The 22,629-nt window shown below is 47.4% G+C and overlaps 1 protein-coding gene across 2 annotated transcripts in view; it reads right to left on the reverse strand.

The window, feature by feature from the left end:
* Nucleotides 1–279: 279 nt before the first annotated feature.
* Nucleotides 280–22,629, reverse strand: part of BLMH (bleomycin hydrolase) — a 44,015-nt gene continuing 21,665 nt past the window's right edge. For both annotated transcript variants that reach the window (XM_031967740.1, XM_031967741.1), the window contains 5 exons: nucleotides 22,129–22,287; nucleotides 21,964–22,031; nucleotides 20,970–21,084; nucleotides 15,758–15,827; nucleotides 280–1,291 (listed from right to left, as the gene is read on the reverse strand). In XM_031967740.1, coding sequence (XP_031823600.1) covers nucleotides 1,140–1,291; nucleotides 15,758–15,827; nucleotides 20,970–21,084; nucleotides 21,964–22,031; nucleotides 22,129–22,287 — 564 coding nt within the window. In that variant the 3' untranslated portion in view covers nucleotides 280–1,139. The remainder of the gene's footprint in view (nucleotides 1,292–15,757; nucleotides 15,828–20,969; nucleotides 21,085–21,963; nucleotides 22,032–22,128; nucleotides 22,288–22,629) is intronic.

The following is a 22,629-nucleotide window of genomic DNA, read 5'->3' on the forward strand; positions in this document are numbered from 1 at the left end:
GAGGGTTCTGAAAAAGGATCCAGCGACTTCATCAGATTGGCTGCCCCAGGATCCCCCAGTGCAAACATGGCGGAGCAGCCTTGGGTCAGGACTCCTCAGTTCATTCTCCAGAAAAGCATTTTCTTCATGTTCACTTATGAGTCAAAGGAAAGCAGAGCAAGCCCACAAATAAGCACTACCAGTCCCGGCTGGGAGGGGGGGCAAAGGTCCTTTAGGTCCCTTGGCACCCGGAGCCTCACTGGCTCATCAATATAGACCAAACACATCAACTCCTTCTCATTTAAGAAAATGTTTTATTCAAAAGCTTCACAGCACCATCTAGTCGTCTTAAAGAATGCAGCCCCGTCCCCCCACCCGCTACCCCTCCCAGATGCAGAAGTTTAAAATGACACCATTTGGCTAGAGATTTCCCCTATTTTTTTTTTTCAATTCAGGTCATGATATGATTTTGGTCACTGTCTCATCTCAACTTCCTGAGCCCGAACTTGGATGGATTTTAGCAAGTGGTGGTGTGCCCTCTCCCCTCCCCCCACCCTTGTAGCTCCAAGCCATGGGAGTCGGGCCCAAGCGGTGGCCCTGCGGCCCCCGGCCCCACCCCCATCCCATGCCGGCAGAGGCAGAGAAAGCTAAAATGGCAAAGGTGAAATTCAGCGACCCACATGGCAGAGCCTCCGTCCTCAGTCAGGCAGCATGCAGCCCCGGGAGCTAAAGCTTAGGGTGACATTTCCCTTCTGAAACCCGAGAACCGCAGGCAAGGGTGAAAAGCAGCCGGCTTCCTCCCCCGCCTGTCTCCTACAGTTCTCTCTGCTCTACGGAGTTTTCCTTTTTTTTTAAAGTTTGATTAGAACGCTAAGATTCCCCTGTCCCCCCTCCCTAGAGCCTGAGTGACAGGGCTGGAGGAGAGGACACAGTATGACCTGGTCTATTCGTTTGGAAAGAGTAGCCTGTCTGAAATAGAGAGTGTTGATTCCACAGTCCAGCATAAAGCACAATTCCCCAAGAGGCTCCTGGAGTGAGGGGCTCAGCAGACCAGCAGTCTGACTGGGCCCGGCAAGATCACAGCCGCCTCCTCCACTTTGGCTTCAGTCCCCAGAACTCCCCTTCGTGCTCCAGGAAGTGAGAACTGGAGAGCCGGCCAGTCATTTGGCCAAAGCCCCCATGGGGTCCCAGGCTGGAAGCACAATGGGCTCCTGCTTTAGGACGGCCAGCACATCCTCCGGCACGTGCTTCTTGTCCACCACCACCTCGTAGACGTACTCAGAGAACCACTGGTCTGTCATGCACAGGTAGCCTGCGGGAAGAGGGAAGACATATGGTGAGTCTGGGCTGGGGGCCAGGGCCTGAAAGGAGAGTTGGGCAGGGGCCTGGGGCAGGCCGGAGCAGACAGCCCGCCTGGCCCCTTCTCCCCGTCCCAAACCTGGGGGCACTGGCAAGGCATAGGGAGGCAGCCCCCAGCGGCAGGGGCAAGCAAGAGCCAGGGCCATTTTGCGGCCACCAAACGACCCTGCCTTCTGGGGGGCTCTGCTGCCTACTGAACAAAGTCCCAGAATCCCAGGTTTCCCCTTGTAATAGGCTTGGGTCAGGGGAGACACTGTGATGAAGACCACGGGAGCAGTAAAGAGCGGGCCACTACTCCTGCCTCTCTCCAGCGTGGCCAAATGTCCCAAGGCCTTCTGGTTCACACCCACTTAGGCCGGCTTCCCCCCAGGAAGCCCAAGTAACCCCTCTGGTCATAGCTAAGCTGGAGGATGGCACAAAAGGCACACAGGGAAGGTCAGGACCAGAATGCACTGCATGCGGTCTCATGGAATCCCCGCTCGTGTCCAGAACCCTGTGGGAAAAGCAGGCGGAAGACAGAGACATCCATGCCGAAGCTGGGGGAGGGGAGCTTGAGAAGCCCCTCCAGGACGCAGAGGCTTTGCTCACTGAGTGGTGCCCATTCTACCGTTCCTTTCAGATGGATGGAAAGACACTCAGTCTGACACAGCACGGCATGTCTATCCTCAGAGGAAGCGCCGGAGCCAGCGCTCGGAGCTCTCCCCTCTCCCCCAGTGACCTCGCCTCCTTGCTCAAAGAGGCGATGCAATTAGAGCGTCCCTTGTCCTGGAAGGAAAGGCTGCTGTCGGCCTGACAGCTCCTGCTGCTTGGGGTCAGGGTGCCGGGGCCCGGCCCAGCTCAGGACCAGGGATGGAGACTTTTCGAAACATGCATCTCAGGAGCCTTGCCTGGGCTGGGCCTGTCCCCAAGCCTCTGAGGATGGGGGAGCGGTCCCAGACAATACACCAGGCCAGACATGAGTCATCCTTCTCCAGACCTGAATTCAGAGTCAATCAATCCTCAAGCCTGCTCCTGGCAGGAAGGGGGGCTGGGCAGGTGAGGGACCGCAGCGGGTCTGTGTAATCAAGTCCTGTGTCCTTATAAAATATTATCAATCTCACAAGCAAATAAATCTTCCCCAAATGCCCAAGGAATATGGACACTAAATATCTACCTACCCCATCTCCTTTCAAAAGCAGGAGATCAGATTATGGGCTTATAAATTAGAACTCCTATCAGTTGTGATCCGCTCCTGGAGGGCCGGTTGCCGAGTGTCTCTTCAGGATATGAGTTCTTTGGGGCTCAGTGAAGCCTTCCAGACAGGGTCGCCGCCAAGTAATTGTGCCCCGAGCGGATAATGAGCTGCGGCTGCTCCAACTGCTGACACGCAGTGTCTTGGAGTTGGACTGAGCTGATTAGGATCACTGTGTCTGAAACCAGAAGGCAGCATGCAGCCCTGGGCAGGGAAGGGGTGAGGGGGAAATCTGGGGACCCGGGGGCCCTTCCCAAGAGCTCAGCAGCCTCTGAGGAGGGAGACACATGAGCCTGGGGCCAAACTTCCATTGGTTTAAGTTTCTAATGTGAACTGTGACCATAATATTTCATCTCTGTAATCAAAATTAAACAGAGCTGAAGCACAAAAATCAGCAAATGGCCAGGTCTTTAAAGGAGTCTTACGTTTTGTCAGCAGCAGAGAAGGGACTAGAAAAGGAGTTCCTGAAACTCCCGGCCCAAAGTGCTAAAGAATTTGCTGTCATCGTCCCGGTGTGCATTGCACTGTCCATGGATTTTCTTTCCCCAGCGGCGCCCGGGGGCACACAGCTAAGTGTCTGAGGTGGGAACTGTCCTCTGCTCTACCCACTTAGGGCCCGAGCTGTCCCCACGTTAATGAGGCTACCAAGAACCACAGAGAACGTCATTCACAGTGCATGGGAGTCGTCAGGCAGAGTTCTGACCGGACAGAGTCGAGAATAAATCTGTGAGATCCTCTCAGGAAATGAAACCCAACAGATTTGGGTATGCAGAGAAGTTTGTCATTCAACTGTTAGAGCTTTTTCCTCCTTCACGATTTTGTATTCTTGGCCCTTTGGCTATTTCTCAGTGATTTCACAGTAATTAATAAATCTCTGCTGAGCAGCACACAGATTTATGGGGCTTGCAGTAACTACCAAGGCCAGAGTCCAACCCCCTCATTTTACAGATGAGAAAACTGAGGCTCACCCAGAGATGCCACTGGGAGACATGCCCAACACCTACTATGTGCTGAGCACTATCCTGAGTGCTGCCCCACAGATACTTAAGAGGAAAAAACTCTCTCCCAAGAACTCAAGAACCAACTGTGACTTGGGTAACAGATAGGGCACAGACAGGGGCCCCGGTCTAACAGCTCTCCTTAGCCGTTAGAATCCAGCTCCACATGGGCCGCCACAATCCACGACAACAGTCATCTAAGGGACTCCTACAGGAACAGCTCAGCCTACCCTGCGTCACTTTGGGAAGTTCCAGGTTTCAGTTGGTCAAGAAAATGCTGTGTGAGTGTGTGTGAGTGTGTTTTTTTGTGTTTTGCAGGGAAGAAAGAAGGCCTGGAAAGCAGGGAGGAAGGATGATGAAGAAAACTTTTAGAAGACTATCCCAGGGTGCACAGCCTTTTGGACAGAGATCTAAGGAGAGCTGCCTTCCCCACCCCCTCCTCCCGCCCCTCCCACTGTAAACACCCAGATCTGGCTGCTGGTGGGGACAAGGGAATGCAGAGTCCGCCCCTGCTGAGGAAGATACCCTGCGGCCCAGCACACGAGGGAGAACCGGGCTAGAAGAGGCTGCTTGAATTGGCTGGTGAAGAGATGAGATTTTTTTGTCTTCAAGCTACAACAAAGTTCAATCAGCCCACAAGCTTGTTCCCTCGGCCAGATACGAGCCCAAGAGCCAGGAGACAAACGCTGGCGGGTGTGCTCCTCAGACACATGCAGATAGGATTGAGGGGGACAGGGACAGGATTGTGGGAGGCTGAGACCTTCTGCCTAAATCATGTGACAGTATTATTGTGCCCTGCCAATTTGTTCTCACTCCTCACCGCCAGTTCTAGAACCCACTCTCTCCTGTGAGATCCCCAATAAGGCGAGACATCCAGTCATTACCCAGAGGCCTATTTTCTCAACAAAACCCAATGGTCTCCCTCTGACCCCCAAACTCTCCCTGCTCTTGTATTGTTTCAGAAAAGGTCTGTTTGTTATCATTCCTCAAAAGCCCATGGATGGCAGCGCCATGTTATTTCCTAATCTCGCTCCTTTAACTTGACCCAAAAGTATACTTAACATACCAAAAATAACAAGTCTCTGCAGCTGCTTTATCATTTTTGGCCGGGCCCTTTTCCTCTCCATTAATTCATGTTCCTCCCTGCCTTAAAGACTTCCTCAAAGTTCCCTTCATCCGTGAAGTTTTCCTAAATTATGTTCTCCCTGGAGGAATTCTTACTCATTCCCCTGCAGAGTGGGGTTTTTTCCACCACAAGAATCTGCTCCTATCTATGAATCTTAATGTTAATCTCCTATTTTCTATCACAATAAGTAAGCTCCTTCCCTCACAGCTTCCCCATTTCAGTCTCCTCATGGCCTCATTTGAAGCTCCTGCACTAACTAATTGTTCCAGCCTCGTTGCCATGACACGACCAGAGTCCAGAGCCTCATTCCACCCTCCTAAGGAATCAGCTACATTGTGCTAGGCGCTGGGGTACAAAGGCAGGAAGCAAACTTACAACTAATCTATCTTCTAATGGTAGAGATAAGATGTACATATGAAAGATTTACTTCACAAAATTAATAAATGCACATGGATTTTTATCCCCACCCCCATACAAAGTAGTCAAAGTTGGTGCAAAGGGACAAAAGGCTCCTGCAGCTGAGGTGAGCAGCAAAGATGTCATGAAGATGAGGGTGCACGGCCTGCTTCTTAAGAAAGAGGAAGCCCAGAAGGGGAAGGAAGGACAAGGGACGTGCAGAAAGGAAGATGGTAGACAGAGGCTGGCCTGGGAAGTGTTTTAAAGCTACACACACACATTCCATATGAAGTGAGAGGCCATGGGGCTAGTTGGTAGGGAGTCACATAATCAGATCTGTGGGGAAGGGGGATGACTTTGGCAATGCAGAATGATCTGGAAGTGGTAAGGGACAGCGGGGAGACTCGGGGAGGTGGCCACAGTACTCTAAGGAAGTGATGATGGGGCTGCAGAGCGGGGGCAGTGGGCACAGAAATTGTGCTTTGGCTAGCTGGGGCAAGGAAAGCGCCAGGTTCAAGAGAACACCATGATCATGATGCTGAGCCCCTTAAAGAATGGTGCCTTAATAGGAACAGGATGTTTGGAAGAGTGGAGGGCTTAGGGGAAGAAAGATGAGTTCAGTTTTAAACATGACCACAAAAATCCTAAATGGTCTTTAAGGCTCATCACAGTCTCTCCCCTCAAGGGCACTGCCCTCACACTCTGGGACCCAAGACACCAAGGCTAATATGCTCAAAGGATGCATAAAACTGTGTACACCCTTTGATCCTGCAGTGTTACTACTGGGCTTATATCCCAAAAAGATCATAAAGAAGGGAAAGGGACCTGTATGTGCAAAAATGTTTGTGGCAGCCCTGTTTGTAGTGGCTAGAAACTGGAAACTGAATGGATGTCCATCAATTGGAGAATGGCTGAATAAATTGTGGCATATGAATGTTATGGAATATTATTGTTCTGTAAGAAATGACCAAAAGGATGATTTCAGAGAGATGTGGAGAGACTTACACAAATTGATGCTCAGAGAAGTGAGTAGGACCAAGAGATCATTGTGGATAGTACCAAGATTATGTGGTGATCAACGTGGCTTCTTTCAACAATGAGGTTTTTCAACTTGTGATGGAGAGTCATCCACATCAACAGAACTAGGGGGACTGAATGTAAATCAGGACATAGTATTTTCACCTTTTTGGTGATGGTGTTTGCTTGGTTTTTTTTTTTCCTTTCTCGTATTTTTCCTCTTTTGATCTGATTTTTTGTTTTGTTTTGTTTAGAATGACAAATATGGAAATATGTTAAGTAAGAACTGCACACACTTAATCAATATCAGAGTGGGTGACCAAGGCAACAATGACAGATGAGAGATCTCTGATTCCATCAGATATTAACAGTTATCAGTCTTACTGAAAAACAGGAAACACTCACATGGAACTGGAGCTAGCAAGACCCTCAAGAATCTTAGGACCAACTGGTACCTGACAGATATTCAGGCTGCCTTGGCTTGATGACTTTGGGTGACTGAGTCTACTTTCACAATGTTCCAATTGTTTGGAAGATATCCCGTTTGTTAACCCTAAATTAACTTCCTTATTTTTGCCTAATGCTCCTAATTTTGCTCTTAGGGTCAAACAGAATAAATTTATTCTTTCTTCTAATTGGAAATTCTCCAAATACTCAAAAGTTAGAATCATGTCCAGTTAAGTAAAAAGGGAAGAAGCATTTATGAAGCCCCTAGTAAGTGCTAAGCACTTTACAAATACCTTCTCATGTGATCATCACAACGACCCTGTCAGGTGGATGCTGTTATGATTGCCATTTGACAGATGAGGAAACTGAGACATAAACAGGGTGAAGTGACTTGCTCAGGGTCAGACAGAGTAGATCTAAAAACTAGGGTTTCCCTGACTACACCCAGCAAAACATTGGAGGCTTCTCTTGCCTGGGCCAAGCGAGTCCAGCCTCTTTAAAGTGACCTTCATGAGGCATGACCTGGCTAGCTGCCCTGCTCAGGACATTCTCCCGCTTTTCACATAGAACTAACCCTGTGTTCTTGACGGGTCCAGCCCACATAAAGCATAGAGGGCCTCTCACCCCTGTGAGTACTGCAGCTCACGATGGCCCCAGGAATACTGCCGACTCTTCGCTTAGATATGACTCTTTCCTCTTACCCGGCTCCAAACAAATCCCAGACTGTTGGCTAGATGATCCCTCTACTTGGAATAACATCAGTCAACCTTCCCAGCTTCGTTCCATCTGCTAGTCAGAGAAGCAAGCTTGACACCCTTATCCAAGTCATTGATAAACTATTTCACAGCATGTGGCTGAACCCAGAGAGCCCTGAGGTACCCCAGCCAAGACCTTCCAGGGGACACCGGTCCATTCATCAGGATCATAAGCCATTTAAGTCACAGAGCCAGCATGGCTTCTGGTCTTGCCCCAGTTCCTCCACGTTGGGTTTCAGCCCTCAGCGGTACTACAAAAGGCATCATGACTTCTGTTCCTGTGTCCAAATGCATGGAACATACTTTCTCCACAACGACTTGGGGACTGACCTCAGAGAGGCAATTAGATGACCAAAATGTTGGTTTTTCGAAAAGCAGCTAAAGTTCAGCATAATGAATGGTTCACATAAGTTTCTTTCCAGACTAAACTTTGATTTGCCAAAAAGTTCTTAACCTGAAAACAAGAGGCTCCCTTTTTGGAGGGAGCCATGAATGAGGATCCAGAATGGAGGGGCTAACTTGTGAGAAGAGATGAGTCAGAAGAGGACTGAGGAATACAAGGAGCCAAGAGGAAAGAGGAGATGGGAAGCCTGGGATGAAGAAAGGAAGAAAGGGATTGAAACGTGTCCCTGCTTCTTATGAAGGTACCACCCAAGATCACCACCTTAGGGTCATCCTCTTCCTTTTCCTCCATTTCAAGTACAACCCATTGCCAAGTCATGTTAATTCAAGCTCCAGCATCTGTCCCCTTCTCTTTAGTCACTGGCCACCATCCTAGTCCAGGTCCACCTCATCTCTCACCTAATCAAGAAGAGATCTGAATGTGACCAACGCTGAGTTACTCGGGACAGTCCAAGGTGAGAGAAGCATTTGTCCATCAAGACTCCCAACCCACCCAAGAGTCTACCTTCTAGGTAAAGGCTAATGGTCTATTTAGTCACCAAAAATCATTTACTGAGCACCCAATAGGTACAAAGCACAGTGCTGCTAAGCATGATTGAGTCTTTGCCTTAGCTACTCGTGAGTTCCTGTGAGTCATTTGTGGAATGGGGAATAATGTTATCGCATACCCTTTATTCATGTTATACGTAGGCTGCCTATAGAACTAGAGGTGGGGACACAATGAGCCAAAGAAAGAAAATTCCTTTCTCTGGGCCAGGCCTCCAGGATTGGAGTTGATCTGTGTGAACCCTGAGTTTGGGGGAGACCTTGGACTTCAAATTCCAAGTCTATATTCCATTTACTTATCTCTACCAGAAGAATGTAAGTAAGGACTATTTGGTTTTGTCTTTGAATCATCAGCACCTAGCCATGAGGGCCTTAAATCTTTATCTTTTGGTGCACACTTATATGAGGCCTGAGGAGAACCCCTTTTCTTTTCAAACCTGTTGCACGTTGGTCCCTGTCACATATTTCTTACCACAAGTGGCAGGCAGAACATTCATTAACTTTATACTCTTCACCAGGTAAAACTTTCTGTGTTTGAGCTTTCTGTGTAGCTACTGCTTCATTCATTCTCTCTCCCTCTCTCTCTCTGGGTTTGTCTTTGTCTCTCTCTCTCTGTTTCTCCCTCTCTTTCAGCCCTATGCAGCATGGGTCTAACCATTACAGCCTGGCAACACGAAGAAAGGTTGATGCCCACAAATTCCACTTCCCTACCTTCCCCACGTGCCAACTTTGGGCCCCACAACTAGAGATACCCAATGTTCTAAGCTGATGTTCAATAGCTGGAAGGCTACTAGAATCTTTCTACAAGGGACAAAGAGCAAATGTTCATGCACAGAAGCTGTCCCCAGAGCACGTAGCCCCAGGCACATAAACTTAGCTTGTCAGCTATGACAGACCTGAGGCTTCTCAGGTGTGGATCACCCTCATCTGCAAGCATGAGCTTCAGCTCTGAGTCCCATGCTCACTGCTCATAAGTCCATCAGATTAAATTTTTAGTCATCAGTGATGACGGATTGACCTGAAATTTTCATTAAGTGAGCTAAATAGCCACACAGGAGATCTAAAAGTACACTGTACTTCCATACCAACCAAACTATCAAAAAATTATCTCATAGAGCTAGGAAAAATAGAATGTATCCGAAAGAACAAAAGGTCGAGAATATGAAGGGAACTAATGAAAAACAAACAAAGTGAAGGAACCTGGCTTATGCACCAGATCTCAAACTATTATAAAGCTGTCATCAGCAAAATTATCTGGTACTGGCTTTTTAATTATCTGGTACAGTTTCTCAAACGGAGTGGTGGATCAGTGGACTAGATTAGATACATAACACACAACACCACCTCTCAGACACATCAGATTGGCTAAAACGATAGAAAAAGAAAATGTTAAATGCTGGCGAGGATGTGGGAGAACTGGGGCAGTAATAGGCTGTTGATGGAGTCATGAACTGATTCAACTATTGTGGTGAGCAATTTGAAACTTAAGTCCAAAGGGCAATCAAATTGTGCATACTCTTTGACCCAGCAAAACCACTACTAGATCTGTATCCCTTTCTTTTTCCCCACTGAGGCAATTGGGGTTAAGTGGCTTGCCCAGGGTCATACAGCTAGGAAGTGTTAAGTGTCTGAGACACTTAACTCAGGTCCTCCTGAGTTCAGGACTGCTCTGCCCACTGCACCACCTAGCTGCCCCTAGATCTGTATCTCAAAGAGATAAAAAAGAGAGAAAACAATAGAAGGAGGGAGAGAAGCAAGGAGGTAAGAAGGAAAAGGGCAGGGAAGGAGAAAAAAAGAGTGAGAGGGAGAAAACAGAGTGGGGTAAGAGGGAAGGACCTATTCTTGTGGTGGCAAAGAACTAGAAATGGAGGGGGTGCTCATCAATTGAGGAATAGCTAAACAAGATATGGTATATGATTATGATAGAATACTATTGTGCTATAAGAAATAACGAGGACAACATTTTCAGAAAAATTTGGAAAGTGAGTGAAACCAGGAGAACCTTATACACAATAATAGCAATATTATATGAAGATTAACTGTGAATGACTTAGCTCTTTTCTGCAAAAGAATCACCCCGGACAATTCCTAGTAAATTTATTTAATTTTAATATGCATTGCTTTATGAATCATGTTGAGAGAGAAAAACGCATTGCTTTATGAATCATGTTGAGAGAAAAATCAGAGCAAAAAGGAAAAACCATGGGAGAGGAAAAACAAACAAATAAAAAAAAAGAAGTGAAATAGCATGTGTTAATTCACATTCAGTTTCCTTAGTTCTTTTTCTGATGCAGATGGCATTTTCAGTCCAAAGTCTGTTGGGATTGCTTTCGATCACTGAACCACTGAGAAGAACCAAGTCCTTCACAGATGATCATTGCACATTTTTGCTGTTACAGTGTACAATGTATTCCTGGTTCTGCTTGTTTCACTCATCACCTTGTTCATCATTTTTTATAAAATGATAACATTCCATTACCTACATGTAACACAGCTTATTCAGGCATTCCCCAACTGAAGGACATCCACTCCTTTGCCAATTCTTTGCTACCACAAAAAGAGCTACTATAAACATTTTTGCACTTGTGGATCTGTCTTTTTCCCTCTTTTATGATTTCCTTGGGATACAGACCCAATATTGACACTGTGGGGTCAAAGGGTATGCACAGTTTGATAGTCCTTTGGGCATAGTACCAGATTGCTCTCCAGAATGGTTAGAACATTTCACAATTCTACAAACAATGCATTGGTGTTTCAGTTTCTTCCACATCCCCTCCAACATTTATCATTATCTTTTGACTTAAAACAATTCCAAAGGACTTGTGATGAAAAATGTCAGCCACCTCCAGAGAAAGAACCAAGTCTGAATCCAAATCAAAACATACTATTTTTTACTTTCTTTTTTTTTTGGTAGGGTATTTTGTTTTCTTTCACAATATCACTAAGAGGGAAATATGTTTTTGTATGACTGTGCACATGAGTGACTTCTATCAAATTGCTTAGCAGTTCTTTTTCTAAAGATAGACAGCATTTTTGTCATGGTCAGGACCTGGATAAGAAAGACCTGATTTAAAATCCCACCTTTGTTCCCATCAGCAATGTGGGCTTGGGAACATCACAATACTGCTGTGTCTCAATTTTCTCATATGTGAAACAGGGATATTAATAGCCCCCAATTCAGAAGATTGTTTTGAGAATCAAATCAGATAACACATGGAAAATCTCTGACACAAAATGTTTGGTAAGTGCGACAACCCCCACCTTCCAAGACAACACATAAAAGGGAATGGAACATAAAAGGGGGATGAGGGGAAAAGTTCCTCTGAATGAGAGGAAGTGTGCCCTTCCCAAGATGTTGGTCCTAGGGAGAGAATTCCCAATCAAGAAAGACGGCCTCTGCACAGAGGGCTGACTTTGGAGAGTTTTATCTTCTGTTTGTTTGGCTTTTCTGGAGGATGGGATGAGGGCTAAGGAGGAACAGACAGTCTAGGAGTGAGTGAAGAATGATGGACTATTGTGAGGAATATTAACTCACATTTTGTATGTGAGGAAACTGGGATTCATCCAGTTTATATTTTCCTGTGTAAAAAGCAGCCCTTGTCTTTTTTGTTAACCCATCTCTTCTCTGAGAATGGCCACTATCCTCCATCTTGGCTAGTTCACAGCTAAACAAGCTGCACTGCTCTTCAAAACACAAAACGCTACCTCAGGCTCCAAGTCAACCTCCTCATGAAAATGAAAAATTTGCTTTTGGAATCATCCATAAACAGGATCAAGAACTTAATGTAAATCCCTCCAAGGAGCAGGACAGCGAACAAGCCCAGATGTCCAGGCAGATGTCGAATGCAATCCAACATCAGAGCACGCTGACTTGGACACCGGTGTCACCAGCAGGAGAAGCCCAATTAGGGAAAGGAGGCAAGGGCTCCTTCTTCTGATGACAATTTCAGGAAGTCCATGATCAGAACAAAGTGTCAGGTCACTTTAAGCCCTCGAACTGTGGCATGTGGTTGTCTATGGGCGGATCACTGGCCCAGTCTTTAGACTGCCTGTCTCCACTGAGTTTTATCAAGGTCGTTTACTTAGGAGCAATCAGTCTCACCTTATACGCCCAAAGAGAGATAAAGTAGGGACACTGTTCTCTACATTAGTGGTGTCTTCTCTGCAAAGTCTCCTGGGCCGTGTCGCCTAATGGACAATGGGGGGTGAACATACCCCCAGAAAACACAATCCCCTACCTGCAAACTCTCCTCAGAAGATTCTCAAAGATGCCAAGCAAATGAGTCACATGTTCCTGCCTTCCTTCCGGTAAATCAGTCCATGGGAAGAATTTATTTTGGATGTGGCTCCCTGAACCTCCCCCAAGCCCAGTTATCTTTTGGCTCCCTGAGGAAATGTTTTGCTTTACATAATCTCTGGCATTTCAATTATTTGAGAACAATAACAAAAGTTAGTTTAACCTCTAGTTAGATAGACAGAGACTCTAGAACAAAAGATTATAGGCAGAACAGCAGGAACTAAACTCCCTGCTCTCAGCTCAACAGAGGGATGAGGTAAGGAGGGAGACAAGATTTGTGTTCATCATGAGTGAACAGCTGGGGTTGGGCAGAGGGCTGGGGGACTGGGGGAAGGAGATTAGCAAAGAAGCATGAAGCTGGTTCCAAAGTTTTGTGTTTTTTGGTTTTGCTTTTTAAATCAGAATTGACCATATGGCCAGGGAGCCGAGCTCAGAATGTGCAGGAAAGCCATAAGGAAAAACCAGCTTCACTAAGTCACCCAGCTCAGAAAACAGCACTGCCGTTGACCCAGGATGAACAATGCTCTCCACCTCCAGGGAGACAACAGATGACCTCTGAATGTAGACTGAAGCGGGCTTTTTAAAAAAAACTTACTTTATTTTTATAATTTTGCTGGGGTTTTTTTTTGCAATATTACTAACATGACAATATTTGGCCCAACTTCACATGTATCATTGATGTCCTCCTGGGGGAGAGCTGGGAGAGAATTTGGAATTCGAAACTTTTGTTTAAAAAATTGTTTACATGTAATTGGGAAATATTTAACAAAATAAATAAAAAGAATTAAGGAGAAATAAAAAAAAACCTTTATCCTTGCTGTTACTAGAGCCACAGCTCACAGCCTCATGTGAGCCCACTGACCCACACCCGTTGAGTCAATCACTTGCATCTATGACAAATTACCCAAGAAACCCGGGTTTCATGCATATATCCTGTAAATAAAAGGCTATTAAATTTAAAAAAAAAAAAAAATAAAAAAAAAAAAAGAACCCATCTTAAAAGGATATAATAATTATACCAAAAAAAAAAAAAAAAAAAAAAAAAAAGAAACGAAACCTGGGTTTGCCTAATTTCAGGATAGGTCAGAAGTTAATAGGGTACCACTGGAGGTTTAACCAAAGCATCAGCAATGATGGGAAAGAAGATTAAGAAACCAAATAAAGCAGAACTGAATGCCTTTTAAATTCACCCTTAGAAAAAAAGGTTTAAAACATCCTATGAATAATGCTATCTTTCAAATACTGTTCTCATGTCTCCAGTGGGTACCATCAGCTAGCGACTGTCCTGAGGGGCACATGCATGTGCGCGCGTGCACACACACACACACACACACTCTCTCTCTCTCTCTCTGTTTCTGTCTCAGAGCAGTGCATGTTTTTTCAGATTCCTTTTCAGCGAACTGTCTGGAAATCTGTGAAGCCGTCCTACCCTATACTTAGGAAGCCTCCCTAGCCTGCCCCCAAATCGCTGTCTCAAAGGAAAGCAAAGCCATCTAACAGGAAATCGCCATTAAAAACCGCACGACTCAGCGGGGCCCCTATTCCAGCCTCATGCTGCCCGAATCCACAGCAGGCGCTGCAGCAAGTCGCTTCATAATCACACGACAATCGGAGAAATCAATGAGGCTCTCTCCAAGGGGGAGTTACAACAATCTGATGAGCAATAGAAAGGCTGTGAGGGCTCTCACGTGTGTTTGGACAGAAATGAGGCCACTGGCCTTCACAGTGGAGTCAAGGGACAGGAATCCAAGAATCGCTGAAGATAACTTTCATGGGGAGATGAAAAGACCTGGGATGCCAAGAAGCCAAAAGCTGCAGGAAAAAAGTCCCACATGGCTTTGAGGTTGCGGAGATTTAAGGAGGGCAGAGCTGGAAGGGACCCTGGAGACCATCCAGCCCCCTGCCTTCTCTCCCAGAGAAAACCGGAGGGAGGCCCAACAACTGCTGAGAGGCTCTGAGGAGGGAGGGATGGCCAGCAGAGTTGCGATGGGCGCCTCCATCTCTCTACTTCTCTCACGGCTGGTTAATAAAGGAAGGAACTCAAGCGGGCCCAGATAAGAAAGGCCCGACTGTGCAGCTGCTGAACGGCCACTGGTAGGAATGGATCAGGATTGAACCAGGTGGCATCTGGGGCCTCCAACCCCAAGAGCCAGAGTTCCACCCAGCGTGGGCTTGTGTCTGGCCCCCTCCCCAGCCCGTGAGGCAGGTGCTGCTGCTTCCTCAGTGGGCACAGCCCAAACCAGAGGTCTCGAGTTCTATGGGGCACATAGGTCAGATTGACAGGCCCTTCCAGAAGAAAGTGAAGAAAACGATAGAAACCTGACTGAGAAGAGCCATGACATTTCTATTTTCTGGTTCATTTTTTCCCCTTGACTCTTGGCTCCTAGTTGAGTGAAAGAATGCTGCTTTGTCCCAGGGCCGGGACACCTCCTCCCACTGCCTCTCAGCACGGGGTCCACCACGGCACTGCTCAAATCCCCACGTGCCCTGCCTTTCTGATCACGCACAGCAGCAGAAAAGCGATACGACTGCTCTAAGCGGAAAACTGACACCGTGGAGGGATGTCGGCCTTGGGGAAGGTCTGGTTCCCAGCCCACGATGGGCCAAGCGCTGGACAGACTAACACCACGGGCTTCCTTGGAATTCATGGTCTCTTGGTTGAGTCCCTAGAAACTAAGTAATGAGCATTTTTAAAAAGCTCTTATCTATTATTTAAAATATACATTAAAAGCATATTTCCTGTTGCTTACTCATGACTTCCACTGTGCTTTTCAACAGAAAGTTGTATTAGCTCCTGATTACTCTTCTTTCAGAAAATTGAGTGATCGTTGCTGGTGACTTGGTAACCTATCTGAAGGAGGCTGATTATTTGTCTGGTAGAGCTCCAAGGGCCAAGGGAAATCAGTTTGGGGACAGATTTGCCTTGATGTGACTGACCAAAGGAATCCAGTGCAACCCAGCACATGCTGGCTCTCAGTCAGAAAGGCTGAGGAGGTTCTCGGGGTACGGCAAAGTGAGACAGGATTACAGAAAAAGTCCACCCCCACCCCCACCTCAGACCCCCAGGTTGTTCTCGACGGTTATGTCAACCTCCTGAATGTCTCCTTCACAATCTGAGGACCTAGAACCTGGCCAGACATCCCACCCCATGAAGGGATACAATAGTTACCAGTCAAGCAGCCAACAAGGAGCATGTTAGCTTACCTTTGTGGCCATGGTCTTCACCCCAGGAATTCTCCACTCTCCATTTTTCATACGCTCCCTCATGAACATCCTGAAAAAAACCCAAAATGTAAATATGGTGAACAGTCCTCCAATGCCATGTAATGACTGTTCCTGATCCACTGAGTGCTTGCTCCCACCTCAAAATACTTGACGTGGCCCGACCTGTGCCTAAGCCTAGGCCGAATCCCAAGGTGACCCAACCTCCAGGCCTATTCTCAGTCCCAGGGCCTCTTCCAGCCCCAATCGGCGCAGCCCTCCCATTTTTACACTGGGTTCAAAGCACACAAAGCACAGGACCAACTCCAGGAATGCTTCTGAGTCAACAAGAACATAGCAAGTGTGCTAGGTGCCTGGCCCTGGGTTAAGCACAGGAAATACAAAGCCCAGACCAGCACCTGCCTTCAGGGAGCCCAAGCTGACAAGACGGGCTCATCCTCCTCTGACTTCCAACACTCTTCCCAGACATCTGCTCTACTACCTTGTACTGGAGGAAAGAGCATTTAAATACGGCACATATTTCTAGAAATAACTCTGCTCCCCAAGACAAGTGGAAACTATTGGAGAAAAGTATGTGTCCTTCTACCCACCAAGGTCTCTGTATATCGGGGATATTTCATGGCCGCCACGACTGACCTCCTGCTGGGCAGCTGGGTCAGTCAGCCTCTGGGCTCCCCCTGTACCTACAGGCTGTTCTGCATGGGCTTGAGGATGTGGCAGAGCCAGCTGCCATCAGGTGATGACTGAAAATAAAAGTTATCCGGGAAATGCTCCAGATTCCCTGGAGGGAAAAACCCCATCCCCCAACTAAGAAATTCTTAGTCATGTACCAAATGTAATTTGTGCCTTTACATGGGGGCTGGTCTCAAAGCAAGAAAAGACCTGGGTTCAAGTTCTGCCTCAGACACATCCTGGCTCTGTGACCCTGGACATAGCATTTAAGCTCTAAGAGTTCCAGGTAATTCTCTGAGTAATCTTTGCAGGGAAGGAGCCAATCCATCTTGGTGGAGGGACTCTCCTCACCTACTACACCAGGGAAATCCCAAGCATTGCCCCCATCCCAATCCCATGTCCCTGGGAGGAAGCTGGGTAAGTCACAGGAAGCCAGAATTGGTCTGCACGGACAGTGAAGGTGCAGTAAGGGAAACCTAACGTGTTCAGTCTTCCCAAGGGTTGGCTTTCAGGCTGTGCCCTGCTGAATTCCTGCCCCGGGCTCTGGGGAGGTACTGGGCTCACCTCCTGCAGGCATCCTGGCGGGCTCTGCCTTCCTCCTAGGGGAGCTGAATGCCACCAGTCTCCAAGCCCTTCCTTCCTTGGTGGCATTTATACAAACACTGAATATAACTCAACAAAAAAAACAGTCAAAGAGAATAATGTTCAGTCCTGAAGACTTGTCTTAAAGAAACTCAGCCTTTATCTTCTCAAAAGGAGACAAAGCACCGTCAGCCTGGCACTGGTCACTTACTCTCTCCTCCTCACTTACTCTCTCCTCCACACTAACTGACACATGATGGCAGAGAACAAGTGGGAGGCTCCCGTGGAGCACAGTCCACCCATGCTCAGAAACTCAGACATGTTAGCAGGAGGCATAGTTCCTGACTCCCTCATCCATCAACACCTACTTAGGGACAGGTTTCCTCTGTGAGCTTGTGACTTTCCTTTGGCTAGCCTGACTTCGTGGCCTTTTCAAGCACCACACACTGTTCCAGGATCAACAACAGCCAATAATCCTCTAGGTAGAAGGGTCACTAAGGGCCCGCAGTAAATGCTCATCACTCACACTTATCCTTAGAACCAATGATGCTCATTAAAAACTGCCCGAATCATCCAAGAATGGCACAAAGAATGGTTATAGGGTTCCAGTGGCCAATTCCCTCACTACTACTCAAGCTCAGCATCCATTTTTTACCTTCTTTAAGCATTTCTACAAGTATCAACAACTGAGATATCAATTAAAGACTAAAAACCTCTACCTTTCCTTTGTGAATGATTCACTAGGTAACTAACCACTGACTTAGAACAAGTCATCGAACCAGGAAGAAGGAAGGGAAAAAGGAAGGAGGGGGAGGGGGGGATGAAAGAAGGAGGAAGGAGTAGGGAGAGAGGGAGGAAGGAAGGAAGATTTCTTCCAGCTTTAAGCTGATGATGCCATAAATATTTCTGAGCCAAACTCTCACAAAGAGATCATGAGATAAAAGGAAAGTAGAGTTAAAACCCCACGAGCTCTTCAGAAGAAATCTGGGCCACATAAGCTGAGCTCCTGGCACACACACTCCCTTCTGCATTATGTTGTTCCAATTTTTCCTCCTTTTATGATCACAAACTACAAATGCGGAAGATGAACTGGGATCCATCCCTCCATTCAACTGTGAGTCTCACAGCAGCCACCCAGCATTATGTGTGTACAGTTGACCCAGAAACTCATCAGACCCAGCTGGAATAAAAACTTCCCTGAGCAAAGCTGGACAGGAGAGATGTGGACATGAAGCTGGGTGGTTTGCAACTCAGAAAAGTAAAAATATCCAGGCTCTAAAGCAAAGGAAAAACCAGGCACAACAGAAAAGCCCTTGAAAAGTAAAGCAAATCGTAAAAAACCATATGATATTTGGACATACACACTCACACACACCCATACACACGCTCACACAGTTTTTAAACAAAAATCCTTATGAATCCAGTAAATTTTATAAGACAGCGTATGTCCAAACATGTAAACGTGAGCAACTTATCCAATATTTTATTCATGAAAAATCCCTTTTAACTCCTTACTTCTAATGGCAAAAGACAGCTCTTACTTAAAATCTCTTCTCAGTGTTGAGTTCTATGTTCTTTTGTGTAACCCAAATGTTCATCTTCTGTTTTAAGTTATGTGATTTAATCTGTCACACACACACACACACACACACACACAGCCCCATGCCTTTGGGGCTTCAGACTCCAACTTTTGTCCTTGTTTCTGAAGCTGTGTGAGGTCCAGCAGTGTCCATCACTCAGCAGGGAAACACATTTGTGAGCAAAGCACTCCCCATCAGTCTGTGGGGGATGGAGCTTTCATTTTCTTTTAAGGGGGAAAAAATCCACTCCAAGCCGGAAAGCACTTGTCTTCTCAGATCTGTGCAAACTATAGCCAGTGATGCTACCCCCAGCTTGGAGGTCAATATCGCTATTCGATTGTTTGGCTACCTGGTAACAAGTTAATACTGAAGAAAAATGTGACTCTTTCCAATTATTTCTGTCCCGACAGCTCACAGGTTTGCCATTTGTGACCTTACAAAGCAACAGGAAAATCCTCCAGCCTACATCTTTTTAGGAACATTTGTTACCATACCAGGTTACCAGTAGTTAGTTACATTAGGAGATTTGTTCTTTTAAAAAAAAGTAATCCTTGGAGTAATCTGATCAGTTCACTTGGCAATCTGGTTACTCTTGCCTTGAGTGGAAACAGCACATCAGGAAAGGATTTCCCCTAGTGACATGCACAGAACAACATGAAAAAAGGGCTTTCTTTGTCTTCTCTTGGAAAGCAATGAAGTCGTGCTTGAGGACAGGGTCGGAGTCCAGGGTCACCATGAAGACCTCCTTCCCCTCAAACACACCTCTCTCCACTGTTCCCTGAGGCCTCCCTTTCCACAACTGAACTTCATTCCTTTGGCTAAAACCCAAAGGCAGCTCAGTCCTGATGCCGCAGGCTTCATCCAGGTCCTTTCCAGCTCCGTGGAGCAAAGGGAGCACCTAGAGCTTGCCTCATTCTGTCACCGAGAAGCTAGGCCATCTTGGCCAAGTCACTTCCTTCTCCCTGGGCCTCAAATGTCTTGTTCAGAAATGAGGGGAAGAGGATGGAGGAAGCTCTAAAGTTTTTCAGTTTTATAATTCTAAGCAAGAAGATGAAAACCAAGGGGGCAAAAGGGTGGGCCTGTACCCCTAGGGAAAAAAAAGTGGAAAAAGAAGCTATTGCCTCAATCTATCCCCAAGATAGATGTGATACAGTCATGCCAGAAGCTGCCCAAGGGCTGAGGTTCACTGGGTGGGATTCCAATGAACAATTAAAACCTTTCCTTAGACAGCAAGTCCCTTTCTAACTGCATCCCCATACTACCACCACCAACTGGCCATAGCTCAGCAGGAATGGGATCCCAGCATCCTAGAAGCCTTGGAGACCACGTGGTCCAAGCTCCTCTTCCTGTCTAAACTCCCTGGGAGTAGGCGGGAGTCCCAAGGTCCCCTGGTGTTTTGTACTTGGGGCAGGGGGGGAGGGGCAGCCCTCATAAATACGCCTGGAATCAAGCAATCCAAGAGATCCCTCCAAGGGAAAGAGCCACTTCTCCATTCTCCTACTTCCAACATACTCTTAGGTAAGATCACACATCAGGCTCAAAGCTAGAAGCGACCTCAGAAGTCAGAGGGTTGGGTCCAACAAGCCCCTTCCCCCAGTGACTTGCCCAGGACCTCAGCTCTCAGTCTGAGGAGGATTTGAAGCCAGGGGTCTTTGTGCCCACTCCACCTATCACTGATTCTCTAACAGACCAAGGAATAAAAGAGGCTAACAAAGCCTATGGCCTCTGTCTAGCAAGTCTAGCCCAGGCTGGTCACAAGAAGGCTTCCTCATGACCACTTCTCGCCAGGTTCATCAGAACTATGGACTCTAGAAACAAGCCGAGCATTGTGGATGGCAGCCCAGCATCCGCTGTGGAGATGTCCTAGTGCTTTTTGTCCACCCCCCTGAATGCCACCAAAGAACTGGGGATGTACACAAAGGACACGCTACCCTTCTCCCAGTCCTATTTTAGAAAAACCCTGAAGTAAATAAAAACAGGGTGGGTTGGAGGAGACAAGGACCACTAAGCAGGGACTTCCTGCACACTCCATCCAAGGCGTATTTTAACTCTTTGAAAACAAAAATCGCCTCCAAGTTCACTCTTGCAAACCACAAATGTCTGCAGGCTGGGCTGGGGGGGGGGGGCCTGCCCTAGCTCCCTCTGCCCAGATTCCGCTCCTCACTTCACTGCAATGTTCCCACTTGGTCTGTCTGGGAGGACCCACCCTGCCCCAAGTGACGCAGGTGGGACATCCTGCCTGGAAGCCGACCTTTCCAGAACAGCACACACACTGGTAAGGAAGCTGGGCCAGACAAGCGGGCTGAGGGAGAGTTCAGACCCATCTGTGCAAACACTGCCGGCAGCGGGGGGAGGCCTACCTCCGTGACGGCCGTGAAGGTCATGGCGTGGGTCATCAGGGATTCACCAAAAGTCAACCTCTCTGCTTTGTTCATGTTCTTCAAGGAGACACCAAACACCAGCTCATGGTCGTAGCTACAAACAAGGTGTTAGGAAAAAAAAAGATTAGGGCCAAAAGAAAAGCAACCTCCCCCTGAAAAGCCCGGCCATTCCTCGTGAGGGGCAATGCAGAACCTAATGGGACCTGGAGCTGTTCTGGGCTCTGCCTGAGCACACGCAGGAGGCAGATCACAGCTCATCATCAAAACGTTCTTCCCTGTGCCATGTGGGGGCGTCTGCCCCAAACCCAAGACATGAATGTATGCCCCCAAATCTCAAGTCAAAGGGATCAGAGACAGGCTGCTCCAACCTAAGGAGCCCTAGCTGTGGACTCAGAAGGTCGAGGGGTCAGATCCTGGCTCTGCTAGTTCCTGTGCCTTGCTAGACACGTCAGCGGCCTGGGCCTCAATTTCCTTATCTGTACAATGAGCCCTAACAAGCGGCTTCTGAGACTGCCATGAGCTGCCAAGTGCTTTGCTTTTACGTCACCTCATGAGGGACTCCCACCATTTACATAGGAGCAAGCGGCTTAGAGATGTCCCAGGGCCAGCAACTCTGAGAAGCGAAGTGGGAACTCCAGCCTCCTGTCTCCCCTGCCTCGGCAGCCTGAGCTCTTGCTCTGATCTTCCAGGCTCTCAATCAGAGCTTCTTAACAAAGGGTCCATGAACTCAGGGCTTGGTTTGGGTATCCATATTTTAATATAAGTGTTTTCTTTGTAATTCTATGCATTTTATTTTACATGTTTGAAGATACGACTGAGAAGAGATCCACAAGCTTCCCAGGCTGCCTGCTCTGGGGGTTCATGACACCCACAGCAAGGGCAAAGAGCCCCAACCTAGAAGATGGAGGCCCCGCCCCACAGCGTTCGGTCAGCAAAACCCAGAGAGCGCTTCCTCGGGGCTGCGGGCACTCACATGTGCATGTCACTGATGCCCAGCTTGCCATTGAAGTGTTTTCCAACATCACAGCCAAACCACACGGCCTACAGAGAGAGAAAGGGGGAGCTCAGCACAGACGGTTCCCAGATCCCCAGCCCAAAAGAGTTAGTTCACAGGGAGCCGAGCAAGGCCCGCATCTACCTCTCCTTCTTTAATGGAGGTGGCGACCATCTTTTTCAAGAAGTCAATGGGCTGGTTGTTGTACAGGGTTTTCCTCCCGCCAACCATGTTGCTCAAGTATTCCACAGTGTACAGCTTGTTGTACTTATGCTGACTCCGAGGGTCGTTCACCAGACAGATCTGAGGAGACCAAGGCAATGTCTGTCACAACACAGACTACATTACGGCAGTGTGGTTGGCCCAGCCCCCAGATTCGGGGCGAGCTGCAAGCAATTCACTGCTCTGGGAATGTACCCCAATGTACACTGATACCACAACCACGTGACACAATAACACAAACCAACAAAAGGCAACATAAAGAGTCCTGGAGAGGCCCAGAGCGACCTGCAATTCAGATAAAGGGATATGAGTCTATTCTTTTTGAACTGGACTCTTGTGAGACTTCCATCCATTTGTTTTGGGTAATGGCCCCCCCAACATCATTCTTCCAAATATGCACTACTTGTGATAAGGGGGTGATGG

This window comes from Sarcophilus harrisii, chromosome 4 (assembly GCF_902635505.1).
Source record: "Sarcophilus harrisii chromosome 4, mSarHar1.11, whole genome shotgun sequence".
NCBI classification, from domain to species: domain Eukaryota; kingdom Metazoa; phylum Chordata; class Mammalia; order Dasyuromorphia; family Dasyuridae; genus Sarcophilus; species Sarcophilus harrisii.